General features: G+C 36.2%; 1 protein-coding gene across 1 annotated transcript in view; it reads left to right on the forward strand.

Annotated features, from left to right (window-relative positions):
- LOC103697495 (long chain acyl-CoA synthetase 6, peroxisomal-like) overlaps positions 1-26,510 on the forward strand; it is a 48,048-nt gene extending 21,538 nt beyond the window's left edge. The window contains exons 13-23 of the mRNA XM_039124663.1: positions 9,164-9,252; positions 9,351-9,439; positions 11,633-11,762; positions 11,887-12,005; positions 14,268-14,391; positions 14,483-14,569; positions 20,632-20,735; positions 20,812-20,897; positions 25,756-25,842; positions 25,925-26,011; positions 26,106-26,510. Of these exons, the coding sequence (XP_038980591.1) occupies positions 9,164-9,252; positions 9,351-9,439; positions 11,633-11,762; positions 11,887-12,005; positions 14,268-14,391; positions 14,483-14,569; positions 20,632-20,735; positions 20,812-20,897; positions 25,756-25,842; positions 25,925-26,011; positions 26,106-26,204 (1,101 nt within the window). The 3' untranslated portion in view covers positions 26,205-26,510. The remainder of the gene's footprint in view (positions 1-9,163; positions 9,253-9,350; positions 9,440-11,632; positions 11,763-11,886; positions 12,006-14,267; positions 14,392-14,482; positions 14,570-20,631; positions 20,736-20,811; positions 20,898-25,755; positions 25,843-25,924; positions 26,012-26,105) is intronic.
- The last annotated feature ends 257 nt before the right edge of the window (positions 26,511-26,767 follow it).

The raw sequence follows: 26,767 nt of genomic DNA on the forward strand, positions 1-26,767 counted from the left end.
CTCCCATGTCTCTCTTTAGAATTGTTGATGCTAGTACATGGCATAGATGGAGAAAAAGATGGGATTATGTAAGGTAAACAATTGGCTGTAAGATGTTAAATTACCATATGATTGCACTTTGGAAAAGTAATATGTATTTCCTAAATGGACAATATATGGCATGGATGGCACATAGCATGTGCCATGCCAGCCAATAGCCAGCTTGCTCCATGCTATTGGAACTTACATATTGGATTGTATTATATGATATTATATTATTTTCTGTCATGTCATGTAATATTATGTTATGCTTTGTACTCAAGAAATTAGTGCATTTTTCTTCAAACCATCTCATCAGGTAGATATATTTTGAAAACTTGCAACGTAGGAAATTTGTTGTATATGTTTTTGTATGTGTGTATTTATATGTATATAAGACATAATTTGTTTTAGTTAATTTGTCTATTTAAACGAAACTGTTTACTTCAAGAAAGAATTTGAGTCCATTATAATGCGTTTGTTAGATTGTAATTGATGTTTGTATGTTTTTAGGAAGCTGATATTACTTCAAAGTTCAAATCACTTAATCGAAAATTATTATGTAAAAGTAAAGGAATTTAATCAAAGATTTCATAATTGCATAACTTAAGTAATTGATAATCTTATTGTTTATCATTATGATATTCTTTATGTGCTTGTATGGACTACATATTGCTCTATATTTGAAATGTACTATTTTATTAATTTATAGAATTTTTTATTCATTTGCCTGTATGGCCACCTAGGTATTCTGCTGAGGCCTTTAAAGTGTTCAATGCCTAGGACTTCCTAGGCGATTTGACAGACTTGCATACAATGAAAATGTGTATGGATGTTAACTACTGTGCAGTGGCTTTTAATCTTATATCAAGGTCTGCCATACCGGCCCGTACTACGTACGTACCGATACCATTCTGAACCGGTGCCGGGTTAGTGTGTAATCCGGTACCGGAAGCTTATCGTTGGAGAACCGGTACGAGGCCGGTACAAGATTGGTATGCGGAACCCAAAACTCGGCCATTCAACGGGACCAGTACGGACCGGTACCGTTTCGGTCCGAGCTGCCACCCGTACGCCGACCGGTACCGGTACGGCGGACCTTGCCTTATATGATATCCTGACAATGCATTAACATTTTTATGATTCTTAGGAAAATTTGAGGAGAGAGATGATTTCTAATATTGATGTATGAACCTAGTCATAGTGGGGGATTTTAATCAAAGAGAAGGATTAGGATGTTAAGATGGAGAGTAATGGTTCCCTATGTAGGAAGAGAGAAGGATTAGGATTTTAAGATGGAGAGTAATGGTTCCCTATGTAGGAAGTCCTTGTAGTTTGGCTATGTTAGAGAAAGAAGATAGTAGCATCTACCGTCACCTTTTTGTCGTCAAGTCTTTGACTTGAGGAAACATGACCTAAGAAGAATTTTAAAGAGAGAATGGCATTATTGAGCTTTGGAAATGTAGAGTAAATATCAGTTAGATTTCAAGGTAACCATTAAATCAGTTGTCTTAGAAAAGTTAGTGTTGATCAGTAGCCATGTGCTAAAATCTTGAATGAATTCCATGCACCTTGGAAGATAAAACTTCTTCACTAACTAATTTCAATACATTATTTTTGTCGGTTATCCATTCTCCATTTTTAGTTTTTCAAACTAATTAATTCCGTCCCTACTAAAAATCTTTCATTCTACTTGAAAGAAATTTCCTATAACTTCTGTTAACAACTTGGACTTTCTGGTTGTGATATCATTAGACTAGCTAGCTTGAGTCATTTTTGTAAGAAATGTGGTGAGCTTGTGGTAATTTAAAAGAAAAACTAAAAAGAGTGAATAGAATACATGAAGAAAAGAAGTCATGGAAATCGATGCCAAAGAGAAAAGAAGGAAACAAGGATCGCAATCTTAGTACTGGATCTTGTACCAGTACTATGCTACTACAGTGTCAGTACACTTGGTTCAGGGATCAATTCAGTGTATAGAGGCTTAGTATGGAACGGTTCGGTATCAGTACAAAACAGTATGCTCAGTACGAGGCAGTATGCACCGGTATGGTGAACCTTGGAGGAAAAGCTTTGGAAACTCATGAATTAATTATCACGTGCCCCGCACGTGCTGACCTGGGTTGGAATGGTTTTATATCACACACTGGCTTGTTGGTCACATCATAGGGCTTATTTTAGGCAAAGAGTTTGTTATGATAGATCGTGCTAGTGCATGTTGTGCTTATATTTAGCTGATGTGGTGCCTAGAGAGGTCGTAGGTGCTTGCATCTAAACATCATTGTAGCGACCCTATTAAGAGCCCTCAAATACCTTCTGCATTAAGAATAAGAACTTAAGAAGAAAGATGCATATAAGATTTGTTAATTTTAGTTAGAGTGAGCAATGGTTTTAGGAGAAGATATTAGACAAGAAGGAGAAAAGTCGAAGGAAATGAGTTAAGAGGAAGAACTGAAGAAGTGAAAATGAAAGAGAAGGGAAGGTAAGAAGAGAGAAGAAGAAGGGCTCATGTAATAGCTCATCCTATACAACTAGAAATAGAGGGAAAAAACATATAGATATGTTTGTGCAGAATTTTGAACATGAAATAGTTTAATGAAGCATTTGGTGCTGTTAAACATCATTTAGGGGACATACTTTAGAGCATGATCGGCGGAACTATCCCGAATCGCCTGGTTCGGGGCATACCGAGCCATACCGACGGCGGACTGGAATAGTTCCGACAACCAAAATGAGAAACCAGCGATGGAGGCGGAGATAAGGAAGGGAAGATAGCAGGGGAGGGAGGAAGAGGGAGAGGAAGAAAGAGAGAGGGAGGTGGAGGCTGACTGGCGGAGGGCCAGCAAGCCGTACGGAGGAGGTAGAGCCCCAATGGAGAGTGTGGAGGAGGAGCCAGTTCACTCAGATTCAGACACTAGGAGCAACAGTTTTGGTGGTCATGGATTTGTTGGTCAGATAGTGGAGAATGTGAGACTACCATTTATAAGACACTACCGCAAGGTGGTTTTCGATTTATCGGTGAGTCCTAGTTTATGCATGCTACATAGGATAGGGACCACGGTGCACGATCTGGTGGAGCCCGCGAGGATCAGATTGCATATAGAAGAAGGGCTTCTTGAGGTCATTCAGGAGGAGACATTGTATCTACAGATGACCTCGTATGTGGAGTAGGATTTATAAACGTATTAGGTTTCGAGTCATATACTGGATCCTATTATCCGCAGCCACATGCAGCCTATGACCTATACGAATACGGATATGGATATGGTGCGTCTAAAGCATCTTTTGGTAGCTACTATTTTATGCAGTTTGGAGCATCTTACGAGTCGGATTTTGCTGCCGGCTTATTCGGATGGGCCTCTGTATAGTCATTTTATCAACCAGAGAACACCTTTTAGAGTTAGAGCTTCAGCGAGAGAATTGAGTGTGCTTATCACCCAGAGCGCGTTCCTTATGGGATGAACATACAAGACTACAACACCGCTTGGTTAGAGGGTTGGGCTGATGTACCTTCTGATTATGCTGATGATCCGGATATCTACGAAAGGCATCGCCACTCGATGAGATTTTAGATATCGGTATATATATTGTACTTTAAATATATGTAATTAATTGTATTATTTAATATTTTCCACCTCAGTACTTGATTTGAGGATATTTCGTCTTGCTTTTTGCAGCACGCAAAATCTCTCACTAATTATTTTATGTTTTGTATCATTTTAAACAACAAGATGCATCATTTAGGTTAAACCGAGAGCATAGAAACATCAAAAAATATTAAAAAACATCAAAAAAAAGAAAAACATCAAATTAGACTTAAAATTATTGAAAAAGTTAAAAAATATTGATTACCAATTAATTGAACTTAAAAAACTCAAAAAAAAGGTAGAACCGGCACGTCCAAGCGTACCGTATGTCGGTACGGTGCCAACCCAATACCGTACCGACCTATCTACCGATTAAGTATAAGTTCCGATACCGGTTCGGCGGACCTTTCTCTTATCTAAGCTTGATAGTCCATTGCTGTCGAAAGTCCAACCAGCAATGCCTCTTTCCGAGCTAAGATGTAGCTGATCGTGTAAATCTAAGGTTTGTCAGTGAAAAATAATGTTGTGAGCCAAGACTAGATATGCTTATCTTCTTTTTTTCAAGGGCTTCTACTCAACTCATCTCAACCCAACCCAACTAAGTCTTAATCCTAAACTAGTTGGAGTCGTTTACATGAATCCTTTTCATCCATTTTGTTGTGATTAGGGCCACACTTTTTTAAAGATGTAACGATTCAGGTCCTTCCTAGTTCCTACTACTTCATCCCATGTGATTTTTGGTTTACCTCTACCTCTTCTATATATAACAAATCACTCCATGCTAGTGTATCCCTAGGCCTATCTTGTACATGTCAAACCATCGAAGTCATCCTCTCAATTTGCCCTCACTTGGTACCATGTCTACCTTTTTACGAATGACTTCGTTCCTATATTTTTTTGTATTACCACAAATTGATCAAATATTCTCATTTCAGCCACACTCATCTTGTGCACTAGCTATCCAACATTTTGTACTATAAAGCATAGATAGTCGTATGGCTATCCTATAAAGTAGGTATCCTACTACTATCACATAATACCCCAGTGGCACTTCACCATTTTAACCATTTTGCTTTAATCCCATGGATGACATCCTCTTCAATCTCCCTTCCTTTTTTCGAAAATTTAAGAATAATGTTTCTTCAATGCTCGAAGCTCTTTATGCTCCTTCATTGTGCTTGTTGCTCTTGGGACATGGTCATGACTTTCCAAGAAGGATATGAGCTGCTTTAGTAATATAGATCGAGCTGCTGCCCATTTCTCTAAGGAAACTGACCTTGGTGATGCTTGACATGAAGGCCAATTGTTACGATTTTTCATTCTTTTCATTGAAGATAAAACTAGGTAACATTCTTGTGGTTATTATTTTTGGACTAATAGTTTCAAGTTCCAACAATATGCGCAAGTTACGACCTCTCACCATTGTCTTGAATATTCTTTTGTACTGCGAATTAAGTTGGACAAGTCAGCATGGTTCTCTCTCAAGAAAATTGTCCTATCACTTTTCTCATTCTCATCACTTTCCTCTTAGCTAATCAATTTAACTCTTCAAATAAGGAAGATCTAGGTGCTGTGTTGTATTTATACCATGGTCTATTATTTCTTCCAAAAGTTTGAAACTGACATCAGATCAGTTTTGGTTGACACTGAGCCAAAATTAGGTTACAATTTTTCAGAATTTGCTAAAACTTGCTTAAGAGCCTCTTTTTCAAAAATCTAGCCCATCCCTGCTAATCTTGTGTCATATCTTCATTTCCTTCTTGAGGGGCATTTTCGCAAGCTTAGATTTCAATATGTGCATGTTTGTGAATATTTGGAAACATTGGGATACTAGACTTCTGAAAGAAAGAGAGAGAGAAGGGGGGGGGGGGTTGATAATTTTTTCAATAAAAGCTTATCTGTCCTAGAGTTTAGACATTAACATTTAGTTTTTTATGGGCTAAATTGTCATCAAAAAATTAAATGATATACTATTCTTTAACAGTGCTACTAGAACACAAAAATATTTAGTTTTTTTTTTTGTCATCTCCCAATGGGGACACAACATGACACTCCTGATACACCGGGATACGCCACGGACATGCATCTGCCTTGCAAGAAGCCCTACCCAATGGACTGCCTAGATGGACATAGCCCCAAGGAATCTTAGAGAGGGGATTCCGCCTCTTGTCCCTTCTAGCCTGGTGAAGCCATGAAACATGGGGGAAAAAGAATAAAGGAAAGAAGGAAAAATGGCTCAACATACCTTTCTCACCAGCCTTCACTTCCACATCATAGCAGTGAGCACTTCTCTGTTCTCTCTTTAAATTTAGGCTGAGCTGAAGGGGGATGGGGAAGAGGCATGGAACCCTAACACGCCGGTCGCAAAAGGTTTCCAAAAAAATGCTAGCATGAAGGGTTTCTTGACGAACCATGATGCCAAGTTAATAGAGTACAAATTCTCTTCAGTTTATATTGGTGCAAAAGCAGCCTGATGTAGCATGTCGGCCTCATAATCCATGCACGTGGCCCTTTTACCACTGAAGAGTCACTAGTCCAATCTACCAAAGAAGAATAAAAAACTAGCCCAAATATTTAAAATTATTTGTGTAGGATATTAGTGTAAGCCCCTCTTTGCTATCTTATATTCATATATACATATATACATGCATGCATTACTTGCATATATACCTATATACGCGCACACATATGCAAGCATGCATTAATGCATGCATGAATACATACATGTAAGCATGCATCTCATAAACCAAGGTTAGCCGAAGTGGTATTGAGACCCGTATTGGTCGGTTACCAGTTCGGTACGGTACCAATAAGGGTGAAATGGGTAGTTTATCCTGGTTCGACTGACCATAAATTCAAGCTTTTTGGAAAGAAAGGGGCAAATCAGTTCAAACTAGTGCGAACTGAGCGGTTCGCATTGGTCCGCTGGTTCGAAGTGGTTCATGGTATCTTCTGAAAATACAGGCTGAATCGTGCTGGTTCCGTGCCGGTTCAGTTTAGTACGGGTGAATCGGGCGGTTCGGCCCAGTTCGGCAGACCATGTCATAAACACATATATTTTGTTGTTTGCGCATAGAATATCAAATCAAAATAATATACTTAGAAGGTCACAAGCAATTTTGTATACTGAAGTCATTGAAATTGTCAAACCCAAAACCGATTGATTCATCTAGAACTGAAACTGAGTTTTCAAACCATAATTTGTGCACTCTGAAAGGACTTGAATGCAGAATTCTTTTTCTTTTATCTCAGGGATTAGTATAGGATTTGGTGGTTGTGATTCATGCTAGCCTAAGGGTTGCAACTAGTCACTCTTATGTATAAAATTTATCAAGATGATTCATTGCATAGAAGCTCATTCATAAAAATTATATTTGCCTTCCCGTATTTACTTCAAACCCCTAGGTTACTTATGGTAGTAGAAGGGTACATCAGCATAATATGGATAGTCTATTATGAAGTTAAACTTCATATCTCACTTTTAATCATAGTAGGGAAGAAAAGAGAAAAATTGAGTGGCTCATATGTTTTATGGCTACTATTAACTAATTTCATGGTCGTTAACATCGTCTTGATCGCATATGATAAGCCTAACAAGAAAAATGAGGTTTATTTGTACATCTTTCCATTACGTCAACTTGCTATCCTGTGATCCAATAGAAACTTTTTGTCCTTTGATATCAGGCCGACTCATTTTACTACCCTGTTCTCTTGAAAGGGCTGCGATACATGGTATCAATTTTTCTGACAACTAAAGAAAGATGCGTCATGCTTGAATACAATGATCCTGTATTTTTTGGTTCCGCAAGCTGTTGCAGAACTCACTTAATTTCTCTTCCCAGCACCAGCTATTGCTATTGATATCAATGTTCTAAAGCCCATGGGTAGCTCAGGGGTCGACATGCTAAACTCGTGACCTGCTAATATTTTTGGGTTGGGTCACTTGTAGACTCTTTAGGCCGGTCAAATGGGCCAACCCGCACCCTGATAGGTTGAACCTTGTTAAGCCATTCGAGTCAAGTCTTTAAAGCTAAAAAAGCTTTGGATTTCATGGTTGACAACCACACCACCACCTAACCACCAAGATAACTAATACTTGTGAATTGTGATCAAGACTAGTAATTATATTTTATATTCTTATTATTAAAAAACCAAGTACTAAAAACCTTAAAGCTAATTTGTACATGAATATGACTTCTTTAATATTTTAATAACTAAAATATCTAAATTTTTGGTATAACAAGTAAATTAGTTATCAATTCTCTTACATACTTTTGAAATTTTTAATTTTATAATCAAATGTTTTTAGCGCACTGATGCTGCACATTGGCATTATACATCTTTATTAAATAATTCTTTCATTAAATTAGATAATATCAAATAAACCTTTAAAAATAGATAATTGTGAATTGTGATACAAAATTGTTATCAAATAAGCATGTCTAATGAAATAATTAAAATATAAGTAAGCTTTTTATTCATATCAATGTTAATTCTATGATTTATTTTTAGTTTTGTTAATTTTATTTTTTTTACCATGTTTAGATATTGATTTATTTCATTAATGATGTCATGGGTCAATGGGCCCACCCATGGTTGAACCACTGGCCCATGACCTGGCCACCAGAACATGTTGGTCTAGGTCAATGGGTTAAAAACATTGATTTATGTTACGCTTGAGTTGATCTGCCTCCTTATTATGCTAATGATCCGGATATCTACGAGAGGCATCGCCATCGACTTGATTTTCGATATCTGAGAGTGTTTTAAAAGTGTGTAATTGATTGTATCTTGATTTGAAGATATTTTATATTGTTCATTTTATGATTTGTATCATTTTAAAGCAATAAGATGCATCATCTAGCTTAAATCGGGATCATAGAATCATCAGAAAATATCAAAAAAATATCAAAAAAATATCAAATTGTACTTCAATTTATAAAAAAAGTTTGAAAAAAGAGAAAACTCCTAAAAAAATAAAAAATTGGGGCCAAGAATTGCCGAACTGAGCCAACTAGTTCGGTACCAATTTGGTTCGGTCCGAACCGGTACCGAACCAGTCCGGGCGCCGACCGGTACAATACTCGGTACAATACCTGGTACTGGTTTGGCAATCCTTGCATTTGACTGAAGATATACCCAATTAAAAACCGAGTTTCCAATAATTTTAGGTTGACAAAAACCATTAAATAAGCAGGTTCTTTAGTTTATCTAAACTATTCTTTTGTCAGGAAAAGCATAATAATGGATATTTTTTGAACCGGCATGCTGAAACTGATTTATTTGGATATGAAGTTAAATTTTGACAGTGTCACTTTTAGATGAATAACTGAGATTACAACCTAGATTACAACCATACGATATTGTTTAAAATTCAATTTATGTTTGTCAACTGCAGGTACAATGCAGTACTTTATTTGCTTGCATCACCTTTATCACTTGACCACATTCTATTTCAGAAATTAATACGTATACATGCAGATATATAAATATGCATATGTAGGTAGATAGACATATATCTTATACTTGGTCTCTTAATCTTCTTCATCTGCTTCCAGGATAATTTGAAATTAATGGATGACCTAGCAGCTCTGAGACCGACAATATTTTCCAGCGTTCCTCGATTGTACAACAGAATATATGCTGGGTAATCTGATGGTTGTGTGCTGCATTTCATTTTGTTACGAGACTACTTACGAGAATCATTTGCTTGTGTATTGATTTGTAGCTTATAATATACTGCAGAATCATAAATGCTGTAAAGACATCTGGGGGTTTAAGGGAGAGATTATTCAATGCTGCCTACAATTCCAAGATGCAAGCAATAGCAAATGGTGAGATCTGTTAAAAAGAAGCTGGTTTGGTTCCATGTTAGACCATATTCCATATATATCTTGACAATTATGTTAACAATACGAAGAAGGACTATGGTATATCATCTGAAATGATGAATGCTGCCAAAGGATGTGCTAAAAATGATGGATTCGTAGTTATACATGCATAGATATGCACACATCTATGCATGTATTGATGCATAAAAGCTCTAGGACAGTACATGTTCATATGCAGCCAAAGTTTTGGTAAAAACTGCCCTTCCCATGAGAATGTTCCTTTTGGGGGTACATTAGAAAATGTTCCTTTTGATTTAAAGAAGTTACTGTAAGTGAGTTTTGATTAAACAATAATGACTAGGCCATGCAATCAAGCATAACCACCACATCTGATTTACCAAAAGTCATTGTTAACTAAAGAGTGCAACGGAAATAGTGACAGGCTTCAAGTTTTGGTCCAGTATTTGTTATCACTAGTGATCCAGAAGTGTATCCACGAGGAATAAGTTTTAGAATCTTCTTAGGATTCTTGTTTTTCATTGTTCTCAGGCTTGTTATAACCAACTCATGACCCACTAAGAATGTCATAACAATTAGAGTATTAAACCATATATGATTAATTGCCATTCAACTAAGTTTTTAGTTTTGACATCATTCTCTTCAGAATCTCTTTAGTTCACAGAACAAATTGAGATTGTTTCTCTTAATTGTTTGGACAGAACATACTCTGCTTTATTTGTGCAAATAAAGTTACCTCACAATGCTAAATTATTTTTTCAAAAACTTAATGTTATTTAACAAATAATGAACTACTTACCAATTGCTAAAATGTGATATGTTATTGGAATTCTAACTCATGGCCCAACTGATTAAGACTTGTGTAGCATTTTCAAGAGAAGATTTCTTCTCTAGTGGTTGCAAGTGTGCTATGCATATCAATTAGGTTTTCTGACTTGCATCTTTCATGAGCAAATCAGTCTTATCAATCTTTTGTTTCACCATTGACATTATCATGCTGTGTTGCTATTTGTTCTTTTAAAGTTTAAACTACCACCCCAAGGTCTATTATGCCGGTACCGGGCACCGTACCGGTTGTCCGGCGGCACAAGTTGGCACCGTACCGTACCCCAAGGTCTAACTAAGCGACTTGCCGACTTCATTTAAAAATCTCGAAATTTTTCCGCCCCCTCTCCAAGGTGTCTATGTTGGTCCTTAAAATTCTTATAGTGGACCTCTGCATCAATTTCATGTTACATTAAAAATCAAGATAATTGAGTTCATAGAAGAATTATCCAGCATGCTTGAAATTGACAACCTAAGGATAAATGGCACTTTCAAGGTTTTTAGAATACCTTCATCCAAATAAATGCATACTTAACCCACAATTGAGCTTAAAACTACTCGACATTGGTAATATATACAATTCAAGGTTTGCTATATATTCTTGTTGATTTAGGACAAAGACACAATAGGCTGGAGAAAAAAAGCTTGAGAATTATGTCTAGGATGCAGAGTATATGGTCATACATGCCTATCTATTCATATTGATAGTCCTAATGAAATAGTGAATCTTATGAATACAGATACAGAAAAAACACTAGCAAAGTGTTGGATTTGATGAGTGTTTTAAATGTCTACATGGATACTCCAAATTTCACAAGTATTTATTATTATTATCATGATATATTGGATGTCGATAAAAATTTAATAAATGGGGTTGACAAAGGTTGAACATGTTTTATATGGATTGCAGAAAAAGTCAAATCAAGAACCATTGAAAAATATCTCTAGCTCTTTTTGATTATACATACTTGTCAGGAAAGTGGTGCAGCCCCTTGGTCTTAATCAAATTATTGCTTGGACAAATCCCAATACGATTTTGGGTGTCATGATATTGATGGTACAAATGTATGGCAAGATTTTAATGTTAGTTCTCTGTATATATCGTATATAACAATTAAATAAGATATTTGGGCCTGGTGGAGGTTTTTCTTGTTATTGTATATAAAAAGAGATTTATTAGTTTATTTCTATTTTTTATTACTTTCATTTTGTCTGTTTCTTTTTGGGGAGGGAGGGTTAATTCTTGTCAGTTCTAAATGTGTGGTTAGTAGTTTTTGTAGATAGTGATATTCAGTTTCACTTACTTGCTGATTCTGTTACATAATAAATCATGCCTACATTCTATTCCTTCAGGCAAGTATCCATCTCCAATGTGGGATAGGCTAGTTTTTAACAAAATAAAAGAGAAACTTGGAGGACGTGTCCGGATTTTGACTTCAGGTGCTTCTCCACTGTCGCCAGATGTCATGGACTTTTTAAGAATGTAAGCTAATTCCATATATCTCGAATTTTCATCTGTTTATATTATATTTTATTAGTTAATCTTTTTTATACAACTTAAAGTTGGTAGATTATTCCTTACAAATAAACGGTTTGCAATCTTCCAGATGCTTTGGTGGTTTGATTATAGAAGGGTATGGAATGACAGAGACGGCCTGTGTGATAAGTGAAACAGATGAAGATGACAGGCTTACTGGTCATGTCGGGTCTCCAAATCCTGCTTGTGGTGAGTTTCGTTTCATGAATTGAGAGGGAAAAATATTATACTATAGCTAATGCTGCTTATCTGTATTTCTGATAATTTTATACTTCGAATATTTTAGATGACATATGCACTTCGTTGATATTCATTCTCCAGTTATAGGCTGTATTTAGTAGCAGACAAAAGAAAAAGGACGCCCAAGAGACTTGGATAATGAAAAATTAGCTGGAACATTTGGAAATATCTTCTATTTCATTCTTTTAGTTTTCCCATCTTGTAATTCTGACCATTCATATGTTTGTAGTTGCATCATCACATAAATAACACAAATGTTAATGCATTAAATTACAGGGAATCTCTGTTTCCATGCACAAGTCCATGAAGCTGAATCGTCTGAAAAATGTAATAGTTTATCCTGGATAATGAGTTTGAGAATTGCAGTAGGCTTTTTGTATTTTTTGGTAAGCAAAGGCTAGATTACAGTAGTTATTGAGTCCAAAATTTAATCATAATTCATGGTTATGTATGAGTAATTTGATATTTTGCAATGGCATATAAATGAAGTGATACAAAAGCACAAATAATACCCGACTAGAACAGTAGAACTATTTTCAAATTTATATTTTTGAAGTTTATATATAGATACACTTTATTAGCTACATGTTTTGGTCTTTTTTAGTTAGTATCTGGAACTTTCATATTTATCATATTTTATTTATTAACTATATTTCTATTTTTGCCACATATGAATATACGACTTAAGATTTTGATTTAATCTTAATTTTAAAATTTTATGTTCACTTGTAAGGAAAGTTCACATTCTTGATGCTATTATAACATGTAAGTTATTTTTACTTATATTTCTTATTCTCTGTGTCTGAAATATTTCAGTATTAATTTTTATTTATCCTATTTTTAGTTTCTATATTTCAAATTTAATTTTTCTTAGTCTTCCTCTGCATAGTGAGGGTATTTTGCTTTATCATTTTATTCAGTACTTTTATCTCAATAAAACCCAATTTTCAACATAAAGGATGTTTTTTTTTTATCTTGCACATCGTGGAGATATTGGAGCAAGCGAACCCATCCCCCTTTATAGAGAATGTTTGTATCAAGGTCCGCCGTACCGGTACCGGTCGGCGTACCGGTGGCGGCCCGGAACGGTACGAAACCGGTCCCGTACAAAAGAATGGGTAATGCGTACAAGATTCCATTTTATTGTTAAAAACATATTTGATATAAATATTGAAAATTTAGGTTGTGTTTTGTGAAAAAGAATGGGTAATGCGTACAAGATTGGTCACGACTGCTGCACCGGACTTTTAATGGCTTAACCTAGATACTTGGATCTGTGTGAGGAAAGCCATTTCATTTACATGGAGATTGAGTTAATTTCATCTAGGAAAGCCTAAGAAAATGCATCTTTATAGGCATTGATTACTAGGAAAGTCTATGATCAGGCAATGTTTTATGAATGCCCCCGAAATATGTTGTCCTGCACTATTTGCTGAAGTCTATGTACAAGTCTAATAGCTTGGAAGCTTAATTATTATTGAATATGATATTGACATATGGTATTACTTCCTCATGCAATAGTGTAAACTGGTCTCTTTTGATCATGTGTTTCTATAGGGAAGTTGTCCAAAAAAATTGAAATTCTATGAGTGGTCATAATTGGAGCTCCAGATGCAGAAGTTGCTTTCTTCAATCTTCATAGTATTGTATTTGGAGTCCTTTGTAAAGTTAAATTACTGAATTTTCATTGTCAAAAAATATTTTTGTATTGAAATCATGGTCTGCTGAACCGACCTGTACCGGTCGGTTCAGCCTGTACCAACCGGTGCCGACAGGCACTGGTACGGTACAGCATATAAAAACTGTTCCGACCCAAACTGGGTCGGAATCGATTGGTTCCGTAATTGGACCGGCTTGAATCGGGCCGGTACCGGCTTGTACATTTTGTATGATTATAGTGTGTGCTTGAATATAATAGATGCTGCAAATAATGAATTCTACTTCAGGTTTCAAAGTTTTGTTGTAGATTGTATTATAGATTATGAGTTGCATACATGTGATGCTAATGCCTAAAAATATATCGTTTGCTTTTCTGTTATTTTGTTTTTCTTCACATTATTTAACTTTTAGCTAGTCCTTTGCTTATAGTGTTTTTGATACTTCTGCTAAACTAAGAAATGATGGATTCAGGGTATCTTATTCCTGGAGCTCCTGCTGTTGTGATAGTATATGTGGGTTTTTTTCTTATTTTGAGTTCTGTTTATTTCCCAGAGATCAAGCTTGTAGATGTTCCTGAAATGAGCTACACATCTGACGACCAACCTTATCCACGTGGAGAAATTTGTGTCAGGGGTCCTATAGTTTTTCGAGGCTATTACAAAGATGATGTGCAGACGTAATCACATAGACCTCATTTCAACTCTTGCTCCTGTGCACTTATAATCTATAAGAAACTAGTTTTGTTAAAAGCTTAAGTAATTGGACAGGAAAGAGGTAATTGATGAAGCCGGGTGGCTGCATACTGGGGACATAGGTCTATGGTTGCCTGGAGGACGTCTAAAGATCATAGACAGGTAGGCTTGCATACCTAAGTTTTGTGATATCTAAATTTAATTGAAAAATTCTCCAAATTCGTTTTCATTCCACTGTTTACTTTATATATTTATTGAAAAAATGTGTTAGTATGCCCATTTATTACACTATTTAAGCCTCAATAAGCTAAATGACAAGCATACACTGGACAATTTGTGCAGATGGCTAAGTCTTGCAAATCCTGTGGTGATAGACTTTGAAGCTTTTTTATATTTATGAAAAAATGTTGAACATTATAAAAAAATGTTGAACAACTACATAAGTCAAAAAAAATCCATAAGTGTAGGATATTTTGTTATGATGAATCCATATTATACTATGCATGGTGAAGAAGTTTCTGTTCATTATTTATTGATTTCTGTGCTTTTGTTGGTCTGATAGAAGATAACTTTTTATCATATTGTGGTTTGACAATAATACTTTCATGTAAGCAAATTATAGCTTTTCTAGTGCATTTGATGAAACATCCTGACAATAGTCTTCGCAATTACTTAGTGCATGCAAAATAGACTGTCAAAAAGCTGCAGTTGGACAAAGAAAGTTATAGAATTTTGAGGCAATTAACCATAAATAAGGGACAGTTAGCAGTTTTCTATTGTACCTTTTCTAGATTCCACCCTAGTCCCTACTGTTCTTCGGCTTTCTTTCTTCAGGGATTGGTCTTCATTGCTCACGAATCCGATAAGAGACAAGTTATTGTTACACTGTTCTTGATAGTTTTCTCTGCTTTGTCCTTACTTTTCATTTTAATATCTCTCTCCTGCTTTCTTTTAAGCTTGCTTTACAAGGCTTCATGAAAGAGTGAGTGAAGTTGGAGGATTTTAGAAGGGACAAGGTTAAAAGAAATGTTGATTGGGACCCAAGTTCTTTATCTATTATCAAAGAATTTAGCATCATATTGTGGAACTATAAAACTAACACTAGGTTGTCCAGTGTTAGTCTGAATTTAAATACCGTGCTTGCATCAGATACAACTAAATTCATCTACTTACCAGAACTTTCTAGTCTTACTTACCGGAACTTACTAATCTTGGCATATTTTTCTTTCTGATGCTTGTTGTGGTAATATCTGTATTTTTCTGATATTATTCGGAATTATATTTTGTACTGATCAAGGTCCACAGTCTTGGTAACTGAGTACCATACCGATTCATATGGTCTGTTCAGTACATATAGTCGATTCAGTATTTATGCTTAATTTGACACAATACAGCATGCACCTCATACCAAGATAGCTCTTGACCACTTTTTCTTATTTTTTTATCCCAACACTTTCCAAAATTGGGCACTATAAGTTTACAGTATGGTACGCACCCCAATAAGAGGCGATACTGCTCAGTTTGGATCAGTACTGGTCGATTCAAGTTGGCTCGGGATCTGTATTAAGTTAAAACCATGTCTCATCTCGGTTCTGACCTGGTATGGGTCAAACTACTCCGAAATATATATGTAACTCTTCCAATGCTTGCCCAAACGTAAAAGGGAAAAGGTGGAGTTTGGACATTAGATTGATAGCCAATCATAGAGAAAAAACTTAAAATTAGTAATTCTGTAATCACTAGCAATATAATATTTTTTTAATTGTGTTGTACAAGGTACGCCATCTCGGTGCCGAGCCTCGTATTAGTGCCACCCTATTACTATGTCAGTATGCCCAGTGCCTTAAGAAACACTTAGGAATCCTAAAGGATGCCATGAAAAAAAAAAGAAAAGAAAAAGAGAAACCATCAACAAACAAATGGTAATGCGAAGGAAAAGGGGCGAAACCAATGTAAACAGCTTCCTTGCTCATTTCCTTATGATTAGCATGCTTCCTAAGAAATTTTGTCCATGTTCTACTGCCACGGATAAGCTAGCTATACTAAATAGGACATTTATCTTTTAAATTTTCTTAAAAATGAAATCCACTGATTTTGATTTTAGATTAACTTGTCCATAGATTGATCAATTGAGTGAGGAGGAAAAAATTCCTTCAACCTGCATAACTCAAATCTTTTTAAAAATTTAGAAATTAAAAAAATTGACGAAGGTAGGGTCTAGGTCCCCTCCATCTTAATCTCAGTTGATCGATCAATGGAATCGAGAGGCAAGAGCTTGGCCTCACCTGAGTAACATCGACACCTCATATTATCATCAACATGAACTTTTTCTAGGCATTAACAAATCGCTTCGCCTAAGAAGCAATCATAAGGTTTATAATTTTATATTTCTTTTTGTTTTGGAGTCGTTGATCATAATTCTTTCCCGTCCTTTACAAATAGATACTTCGTCTACTACTATAGATAATTGCGTCTTGACCCCAACGGTAAGAGTTTCCAAGGATGATATGGCGGATATCCAAAGGAACTACTTTACGTGTTACTTCATTAATCTACCTCTCAGTCATTGTGAATTTAAAGGTACAACTCTTAGTGATTTTAAGCTCGACATCCTTTGAATCCAATTGAGAGAGTAGGGATGTGGGTGAGGCTTAGTCAGCAACCCTGGCTTCTAAACTCGACTTTCAAAGATAAGATTCTTTTGGCTTCCAAGATCTACCATAGCTTTGATGATACTTTGCTTCACCTGAATCTTTAAGGGGAAAAATTCCTCACATGCATCTCATTCTGCTTCTATCACTGTCTCAGGTTTTTTTGCCATCAAATTCAATTTTGATGGTATAAACTTGCCATCAAACTCTCTACTGATTCCACAATGGTCATAATAAATTTTAGGAGTCCTGTTGACTTGTTCTTGCTCTACCTCCACTTCTGGCCTAGTTTTTAGCCACCTTTCATGGGTTTATCACCCTTCGTACCTATCCTAAGTCGATTCTCCTCCATTCCTATGATCTTCGTGCTAGCTTTATTGATGTCTTCAACTTTGAAGTGTTTCAGCTCCTTTCAGATGCTCTTGTGGAGACCTTTGACATGCTTCATGAAGTCTACATAATTATTGATCGGGTGAGATGTTTGCTTATGAACTTGATAGTGTAGTCCTGGACAGATTGATCATACTCCTACTGCAAGTATTGCCACTTAATCCATCAATCTTCCTCATGGTCGATTGGGTAGAATTGCTGCTTCATTAGGCTCTTGAAGTTTCTCCATCCAAGATTAGTGATATCCTTGTTTCTCATGTATGAATTCCACCAAGGACATGGCTGGAAAGCTTGTGGTACAACAACTACCTTCTAGATATAAGTTTTACATAGGAAATAAGTCTTTAACTGGTGTAGCCAATTATCCAACTTCTTTGCATTGATAGTTCCATCATATATAGGGATCTTGATTTGAGGTTCGACTTTGAAAGGTTGAAGAGGGGGATTTTAAGTGTCTACATGTTACTCATCCTCATTAGATAATATATTATTGTCTCTAGATGTTGGAGATAGCCTTACAACAGGAGTTGATGGTGTTTGAGATGAATAAGTCACTAATCAAGATATGATCTCGTTGAGTGGGCAATCTTTTCCTCCAATTGTGTAAGACATCCCTTCATCGCATCGTTGCTCGAGCTAGAAGTATTATCTATACTTGCCTTTATCCTTCAACGAACTTCAATTACTGTTAATGGTTCTCCAATCTACTTGTACTACTCGCACGTCTAAACCATAAACGAAGGCCCCCATACATATAGAGGGCCAAAACTTTGATGCCAACTTAAGTCGATCAGTGAGAAGGAAGAAATTCCTTCAACTTGCTCAAGTGGAGTTTGTTATCTTGTCCATAGATTTTACATTAACTTGTTTGTTCATAGTCTTACCTTCTAGAGATAGTGAAATTGGGGCAAGAAGAACTGAAGGTTCAAAAGATTTAATGATTGCTGCTGGTAGCCGGTCTGCCCGTCGATAAGCAGCAGCCACATCCACCCTTCTCTTCTAAATTTCCTAGTTTTCTGTCTTGAAAAAAAAAGGTCAGTGCTACGGTCCCCTATTGTTTGATCCAATATTTACCGGGGACGGGCTGGAAGCGTCAGAGTAGCTGCCTAGCTACAAACTCAAAAGCCTGGATTTGGCTAAAAGGGGTCGGCCTTCGTTAAGCTTCACCAGAAGCGACTAGTCGCTTCCCGAATGCCTCTTGTACTTTTGTGTATGGTCTAATCTTTCCAATGCCTCCTTCCTTGCCGCCAACGCACGCTAGACGGAGAGTAAGCAAGCTACAAGCAGAAAATGACAGTTTTTTGCTGCTGATCTCACATCGAGAGCAGCTCCTTCTTGTTCAGGGTCGATCTTCCTCCGACTCCGAGGAATCGGTCAAGCGAAGCCGGAAAGAAGATCTTCTTTTCTGAACTGCTTCGTTCTCGGCCTGGCTGGACTGCCTCCTCCATAACAGGTACTGGTGCCGCTACCTATGCTGCTGATACTAATCTCGAGAACCTTTCAACACCGCGGGGCGATTTGAAAAGGAGTCTATCTTTCTTGTAGTGCCTTCCATTCCTCGAGAAAGAATCTCTTCCGGGTTTCATTAGATTAAAAAACGATGCTTCCTTGGCCGTGTGGAACATGGATGAGCATTATGTCATTCCTACAAGTGATCCGACTGGAAGAAGTGTTATATGAGGACTTCGAGATCAAATAGAGAATGTTTCTTTCCATTCCTCGTGAGCCACTTATTTCTCCGGAGTATATATGTTTACTAGTAGTTCATACCTATTGGCAGTGCTTCTCTTTTCCCTGAGGTTTGAGTTCTCTTCTTCTTGCCTTCCATGCGAAATGCTTCCCTTGAAAGAAGCACAAGCGAAACGATACCTAGATCCGGCTGGGAAACTACAATGTTGCTTAGGTTACATTGGCAAGAAAAAAGTACTTTGACCATTACTTAAAGCATTAGAAAATTAGCATGCTGGTTCACCATGAACAACATAAGCAACACTTAAGACTCATTAAAAAAAAATAGGACAATGCTTTGTACTGCTGGGAAATTTTCTTTAACATATGTCTCCTGCATATCACTCATGCATTGTTTTCTTTACCCATTTCCAGCTGAGGGGAACCATGCAAAAATTGTTTGCATTTTGTTCGTATACCACATGGAATGTGACACACTAGATATGTGGTAGAAGGTAATTGTTTATGCAAGTGTACGGGGCCTACGGGCATTAAAATATCAGTCTCCCACAATAAATTACTGTATGGTAATGTATTGAATACAAATTCAGGACTTCTCTTTTCTTCTTTTGTTATCATACGTCTCCTCTCTTAAATTGTCAATTCTTTATGCATTCATAGCTAAATATGTACATGCGCTTATATACATTTATATACATGCATATATATATATATATATATATATATATATATATATATATATGTATGTATATATATTTATATATATGTATGTATGTATATATATATATATATATATATATATGTATATGTATATGTATATGTATATGTATGTATGTATGTGCACGAGTGGGTGGGCGTGTGTGCATGTGTGCATGCATGTGCATGAGCGGGTGGGCGTGTGGCAGGCGCATGCTTAAGGTCATGGGTGTGGACGTGCATGTGGGTGTGGGTGCGTGCGGGTGGGCATGCATATGCATGTGTGTGTGGGTGTATGGGTGGGCATGTTCATGTGCATGTGCGTGTGGGTGGGTGTGGGTGTGTGCGCGTGCATGTACGTGCACGTACGGGGCCATGGGCACAGGGGTGTGCAGTGCATATGTATGCATTTTTGCATGTTTAGGCATTAAAATATGAGGCTCCCACAATAAATTATTGTATGGAATACAAATTCAGGACTTCTCTTTTCTTCTTTTGTTATCATACATGTCATTCAATTTTTTATGCATTCATAGCTAAATATATACACATGCTTATACATTTATACACACATACATACATACACACATATATAGTGGAATATGTACACATGCTTATAGATATATAATGTAAGTATGTGTGCATGCTTTTATTTGTCTACCTGCAAAAGCTTTTGTATGTTTGTTTGTTTTTGTGATTGTATGCATGCATATGATATTTACTTTACTGATTAGCTGCTATGTTGTCTACAAACTTTATAGTTGATACTGTACATCAATCATTTTTGAATTATGTTAGGAAAAAGAATATCTTTAAGTTGGCCCAAGGCGAGTACATAGCCCCAGAGAAGATTGAGAATGTTTATGCTAAGTGCAGCTTCGTTTCTCAGTGTTTTGTCTATGGTAACTAGCTGAATATTATTGGCTTATTTCTAGCTTCACATTATATGCACATTAATTATTGTTTTTTTTATTAAAGGTGACAGCTTAAACTCTTGTCTAGTTGCAATAGTATCGGTTGAGCCAGATGTGTTGAAGACTTGGGCTGCATCTGAAGGAATCAAGGTGGATCTCCATTTCACCTTCTTTAAGTTTATTGTAGCAAATGTCATCCTTTTCTTCTTGACCATGGAGTTACCTACCTATTTAAGTTTCTGAACTATGCACATCCCATGAAAATTTCCTTTAGTAGCACACACTCCCAAGCATGTGATGATTTGGTAATAGAATTTTACATTAGTAACAATTTATAATAATTGGATTAAAAAGTTAATTGATTAATTACTATTGAATATTGTGATCTGATAAATTTGAACATTCCTTTAAGGGGCCCTTTTTGGATGGCTGAGCGGCGAATCCGTATTACCTTCTCCCTAAATCTGAGTGATTGAAGAAGGGAAGCTCTAACAGTTGAGAATTTTGAGAAATTGGGAGGCCTGTGGTTCTATTATCCCGACTTTTTGGGGATACACTAAATCACATTTTCATCCGAACTAATTAGCCTAACTTTTAGGAATAAGATTGCACTCCTGCTTTCCTTGATCAAACAAACTTTTCTTTATCTTCTTCCCTATCCTCATCAAGTTCAACTGAATGCCTGGTAGAAGATCTTATCAGACTGAAAAGATCTTAGGGCATCCAAACAGGCTAGAAAGGAGGGTAAGGCCCTATTTGGCATTAATTATTTTCATTCTTTAGTTTTTTTTTTCTAAAAACACAAAATCTTGGCAGAAATGGTGTTTCGTGACCTAGTTTCTATTTCAGTTTAATGAAAGTCCTTCATTTCTGAAAATTGTGAACACTAAAAAAAGAATCTAGTTTTCAAAGTTTTCGAAAATCGAAACCATCCATGGCGACAACTGCTGCCCCTATACGCACCACCACACCACCCTTGTCGATCCCTACCACGACCATGGCCATCGCCACCATTGCTGCCATCGCAGCCAAACACAACCACCACCACCCTTGTCGATCTCTATCACCACCACCATGGCCATCACCACCATTGCTGCCATCGCAGCCAAACACAACCACCACCACCCTTGTCGATCTCTATCACCACCACCACCATCGCCACAATTGCCCAAAAGCTGCCTAAGCTGTTATTTAATTTTAGGGCTTTAGGTTTTCATTCTATGGTGAAATGCCTTGACTTTAGAGCCACCATACTATCAGCATCACTTTCCTCTGTCTACTTTTATCCCCTTCTAAAAAATTCACCTATAAGTCCATGGTGATCAACATCCTTTGGATGGGCATGACGGGTGAGAGAAATCAAAAAAATAGAGTAGGGGGTAGAGAAGAAGAAACTAGAGAGGAAGGACGATAGAGTGAGAGGGATAAGTGGAAAGAAACAACTTTCTTTCTTAACAACAACTTGCATGAAGTGTATTGTATAAGTCTATCTTTTTAGCTATTCCTTACGCTCAATATGTATAGCCTACCTAACTTAAGAAGCAACCAACCAAATATGTTTTTTTTTAAGGACTTAGGGCTCATGTAACTTGTAGATTAAGTAACTAGATGGCCGAGTAACTAAAATCCAAATTACTTAAAAGATAAGCAACCTAAGGATCATGAGTATACTAATATATTAAAAAATAAACATCTAATACTTAAACAAATTTGGACGATATGATAGTTTTCATATTTCAATGTGCTCTATTGACTCTCCATGTCATTGGATGAGTGATTGAATTATCATAATAAACGGTGCATCATGGTCCTCACCCTTGACTTCATAAGGACTGATGTTAAGAACAGAATTAATCAAATATTTTATCTGAAAGAAGGCATGCTTTTCCAGGTGCCAGTTGGTTAAAAATTAGTCATTTTCAGAAAACAGATGGTCAGTCATTGTAGACGTAAGCTTAACATGAATAACTCTTGGCACAATGTCAAGAGTTGGAATAGCATATTTGCTAACATGAAGTTGGAATATCATAGATTTCTTCAAGGAGTTATTAAGAAAGCTTGAGCAAATTGAATAATCCAATTTTAGTCAATTTCCAGATTTTTGTTTCTCAGGGCCCGTATAGTGTTGTTATCTTGTGTTTTTGTTTCTCAACTAATTAGTGTAATTGCATAATGAGATGGATGTTGAAGATAGCATTTGCACAAAACTTCTGCTATTTATTGCTTATAGTTTTACTCTTTTCTAAAAGCAATAAATCTTTGCTAGCAAAGGCTCCATGGGTTTTACAAATAATTTAAACAACTAGAGGATTTTATCATGCATATCATTCAGTCCAGTTCATTTTTCTTCTTTGGTTACTTGAAAACAAAAGCAGAAAACAAAACCAATGCCAAACAGGCCCTCAAATATGCTATATGGGTTTAATTTTCAGACATGACGTTCCATATCTAATTCTTGCAGCTCCATTCATCATATTCCATCAATGGATTGCTTAAAATCCAAGTGCAACTTTATTCTATTTTTTGGGTTCACGAAGAGATGGAAAAATATTACTATACTTACTTGTTACTACTGCTCTAATTCTTTATCTCCAAAATTTTTTGCACATAAAAATTTTACACTTGTTCAAATCAACATCTATTAGAAGCCTAGTTCTCTTTGGTTTATTGCATCAATCAGGTATTTGATCTTCTTTTCTTTTTCTGTTTTTGGGGAGGGGGGAGAGTACATCAATATATAGATCAACTCTCTCTCTCTCTCTCTCTCTCTCTCTCACACACACACACACACACATTTTTCTCATGCTACATCAATTTCTATCTATTTCAACCAATCCAAAATAGTCAAACTTTTAATACTAGGTTTCTTCAACTTATAATTATATTAATATATGAGATATAGGTCTTGGGATTCATTGAAAGAATTGATGGAGGAAGAATAGTATGGTTGTGTGGGTATGGTCATATACCTACTATATAAAAACAAAATGAAACTAAGGGATCTTAATTTTCAGATCTCCCATGCCAAGAAGTCATTGATTGAACCATTAACAGATAATCCATGGTTATTTGGAGATTATTTGTATGAATTACCTGGTATGTCATCCATAATTGATGAGGTGATGAGACTTGTAAATAGAATAGAAATGATCTATAAATGATCAAGAGAGAAACTGTTCATCAATTTTTATTCAGGAACTTTCATGTACACGGTATTTGTGTTTTTACTTGCTAGCATGTGCTGATGTAGTGTCACCCAACTCAGAACACACAGATAGACTCATGAATAATACAAAAGCTACATTTAAGGTGCTTTTTGTTAAAGATTAAAATTTTAGAATGCAATAGGATCAATTCTTTTTAGAGAGCGAGCCTTGGCACAACGATGAGGTTGCTCTATTGTGATCTGCATGTCATGGGCTCGACTCACAAAAACTGCCTCTCCGCATTCAAGGGTAAGGATGTGTTCATCTGACCCTCCCCAAACCCTACAATTGTGGGAGTCTTAAGCATCAGGATGCTCTTTTTAGTAAGATAAGTTCTTTGATGTTATAGTGTGCTAAGCTTGCCATTTTCGCTTGTCAATTGAGCATGCTTCTACTTAATCTCAAGCAACAGCTATTTGAAACAAAATAAAGATATTAAAATGCATATAGCTGTGCATCAAAGTGGCATTGAGAAAATTACTCTCATCTGAATAAAGAAGAGTCAAAATTGAATATTCCACATAGAAACGTTTATGATGAATTTCATGTTAATATGTTCATGTAGATGCCCCAATGATGGAAGGTCAGATGATCATTTCCATGGAAAACTAACGATTACAACTTTATCCAAGGACCACTGAAAGACAGGAAGCGATGGTAATTGTGTGGAGAATATATTCTTTGAAACATTCAAGCACAAAATTGAATTCAACTTTTTTGGATGTGGACAAATACAAGAAAACTAAGGGGGCATATAATGGAGGTGGACCTAGTTGTAGGCCTTGAGGAAAAGGGTGAAAGGCAACATTTGTGGCAAGGTGATAGGCTTATAAAGAAACTTTGATAGTATGTCTAGGATGATGCCCTGCATGTTTTGGACAGAGAGTGACAATATCCAATTCTCTACATGATATCATTGTTATGGGCAACTTGTTGAACAAAATTGTGGATTATATGGATGAGTCTGCTTTATACTTCTCTCACTTTGTAATTAAAGGATAGGGGTTCCATTTATGACCTGGACTCATGCAGATTGGGACCCAGTAATGGTCATTACATCAACATTCCATTTTATCTTGTGTTATTGTTTAATTGCAAAGCCATTACTAACTGTTGGCATTTTTTTTTTTTTTACTTTGTATTTCAGATTGTTTTTTTTTTTTTGGATTTGGATATTTTTCCTATAATTTACACATTAGAGATGAAGACCATTCCCTATATTAGGCCTTGTCTTCCTCCCTCTTAATCTAGAAAACTGCAAGTATTGGAAATTTTTGACACATTTCTCCCTGGTTGATTCGTACTTTTGTTAGGTTTTCTTACCTTCTGATTGAACTCTTAGTTTCTAGGTACCGATTTTAGAGGGTTGACATTAGTTTTAGCAAACAGTCATATAAATCTGCTCAATTGTTTCGTGGTGGCTTCACGGGCAATCTCTTAATGATGGGAAGGCTTTCTAGATGACAATGAAGAAACCTCTTGCATATGCAACTATGCATCTTAATTAATTCTTGTTCCTTCACATAATATTTGAAATCTAAGCTGATAGATCAGCAAGCCAATAGCAATTTTCTCTTTCTTATTGAAGAATTTGTCCATACCACCAGTGACTATCAGTTTCCTTCTAGAAGATCATAATTCCATGTGTTTCACTGTGTCAAAAGATAAACACAGATTTTGATTTAAGAATTGCAAATGACTTTCCCACGTGCACACATCATCCCTGGACTGTTTTGGAATACACATTTTTATTGTCTGTGCCTATGAGCATTATAAATAGCTATTTTATATATTCTTTGCAGTATGAAGATCTAAGACAACTATGTGCCGATCCAAGAGCGAGGGCTGCTGTCCTTGCTGAGATGAATGCTGTTGGAGGGCAAGCTAAGGTAACTCAATATCCCATACTTTACATAGCCTGCCTCTCCCCGGTGTTAGTGGGCTTGACATTTTATTCTCCACCTGTGACAGCTAAGAGGTTTTGAATTTGTCAAAGCTGTTACTTTGACATTAGAACCATTCACTTTGGACAATGGTCTTCTGACTCCAACATTCAAGGTATGTCCCTCCAACCTTAATTTTCTCCATATAAGATATAGATATCATAGTCGAAAGAAGATTTACTGCAATCTAAATTTTTATCTGTTCCCAGATCAAGAGACCTCAAGCAAAGGCTTATTTCGCGAAGGCAATTGCAGATATGTATGCCGAGTTATCTATATCTGATCCATCTCCAAACAAACAATCGTGACTTGTTTACAAGAAGCTGATGAGAGAATAAAATCAATCAAAAACAAATAAATCCTTACTATGTATCATAGGGAGCGCAATGGTTCTGCCCACAACAAATCATAGATGAAATGGGGGATAATATGAAGTTTCAGTTGTTATAGTGGCTACCTATTTACGGTGGGGACTGGGGACATATAATTTGTTTTATTAAAAGAAAAATGTGAGGAGCAAATCTTGTAATGATACTCCATTTGCGTCATTTTGCCATGCCACATGACTGATATATATGAAATAACTAAATAAATTATTGTTACTAACTTATGTATTTCCTGTCCAACTAGCTTCATTATCTGCACTTCTACGAAAAACATGTTATTATTCATGAACCCTGTAGTACTTTATATTTCTATATTATGTTATGGAAGTCCCTGAGCTGCTTATAGGCGCATCTCATTTTAAACTAACAATATTATTTGAAATATATATTTTTGCTTCTTATAAACATATATATATATACTTTTCTTGATGCTCCTTAATGTATACATCAATTGAAGGTAATGCTAGATCTATTATTCCATTCCA

This window comes from Phoenix dactylifera, chromosome 3 (assembly GCF_009389715.1).
Source record: "Phoenix dactylifera cultivar Barhee BC4 chromosome 3, palm_55x_up_171113_PBpolish2nd_filt_p, whole genome shotgun sequence".
Lineage (NCBI taxonomy): Eukaryota > Viridiplantae > Streptophyta > Magnoliopsida > Arecales > Arecaceae > Phoenix > Phoenix dactylifera.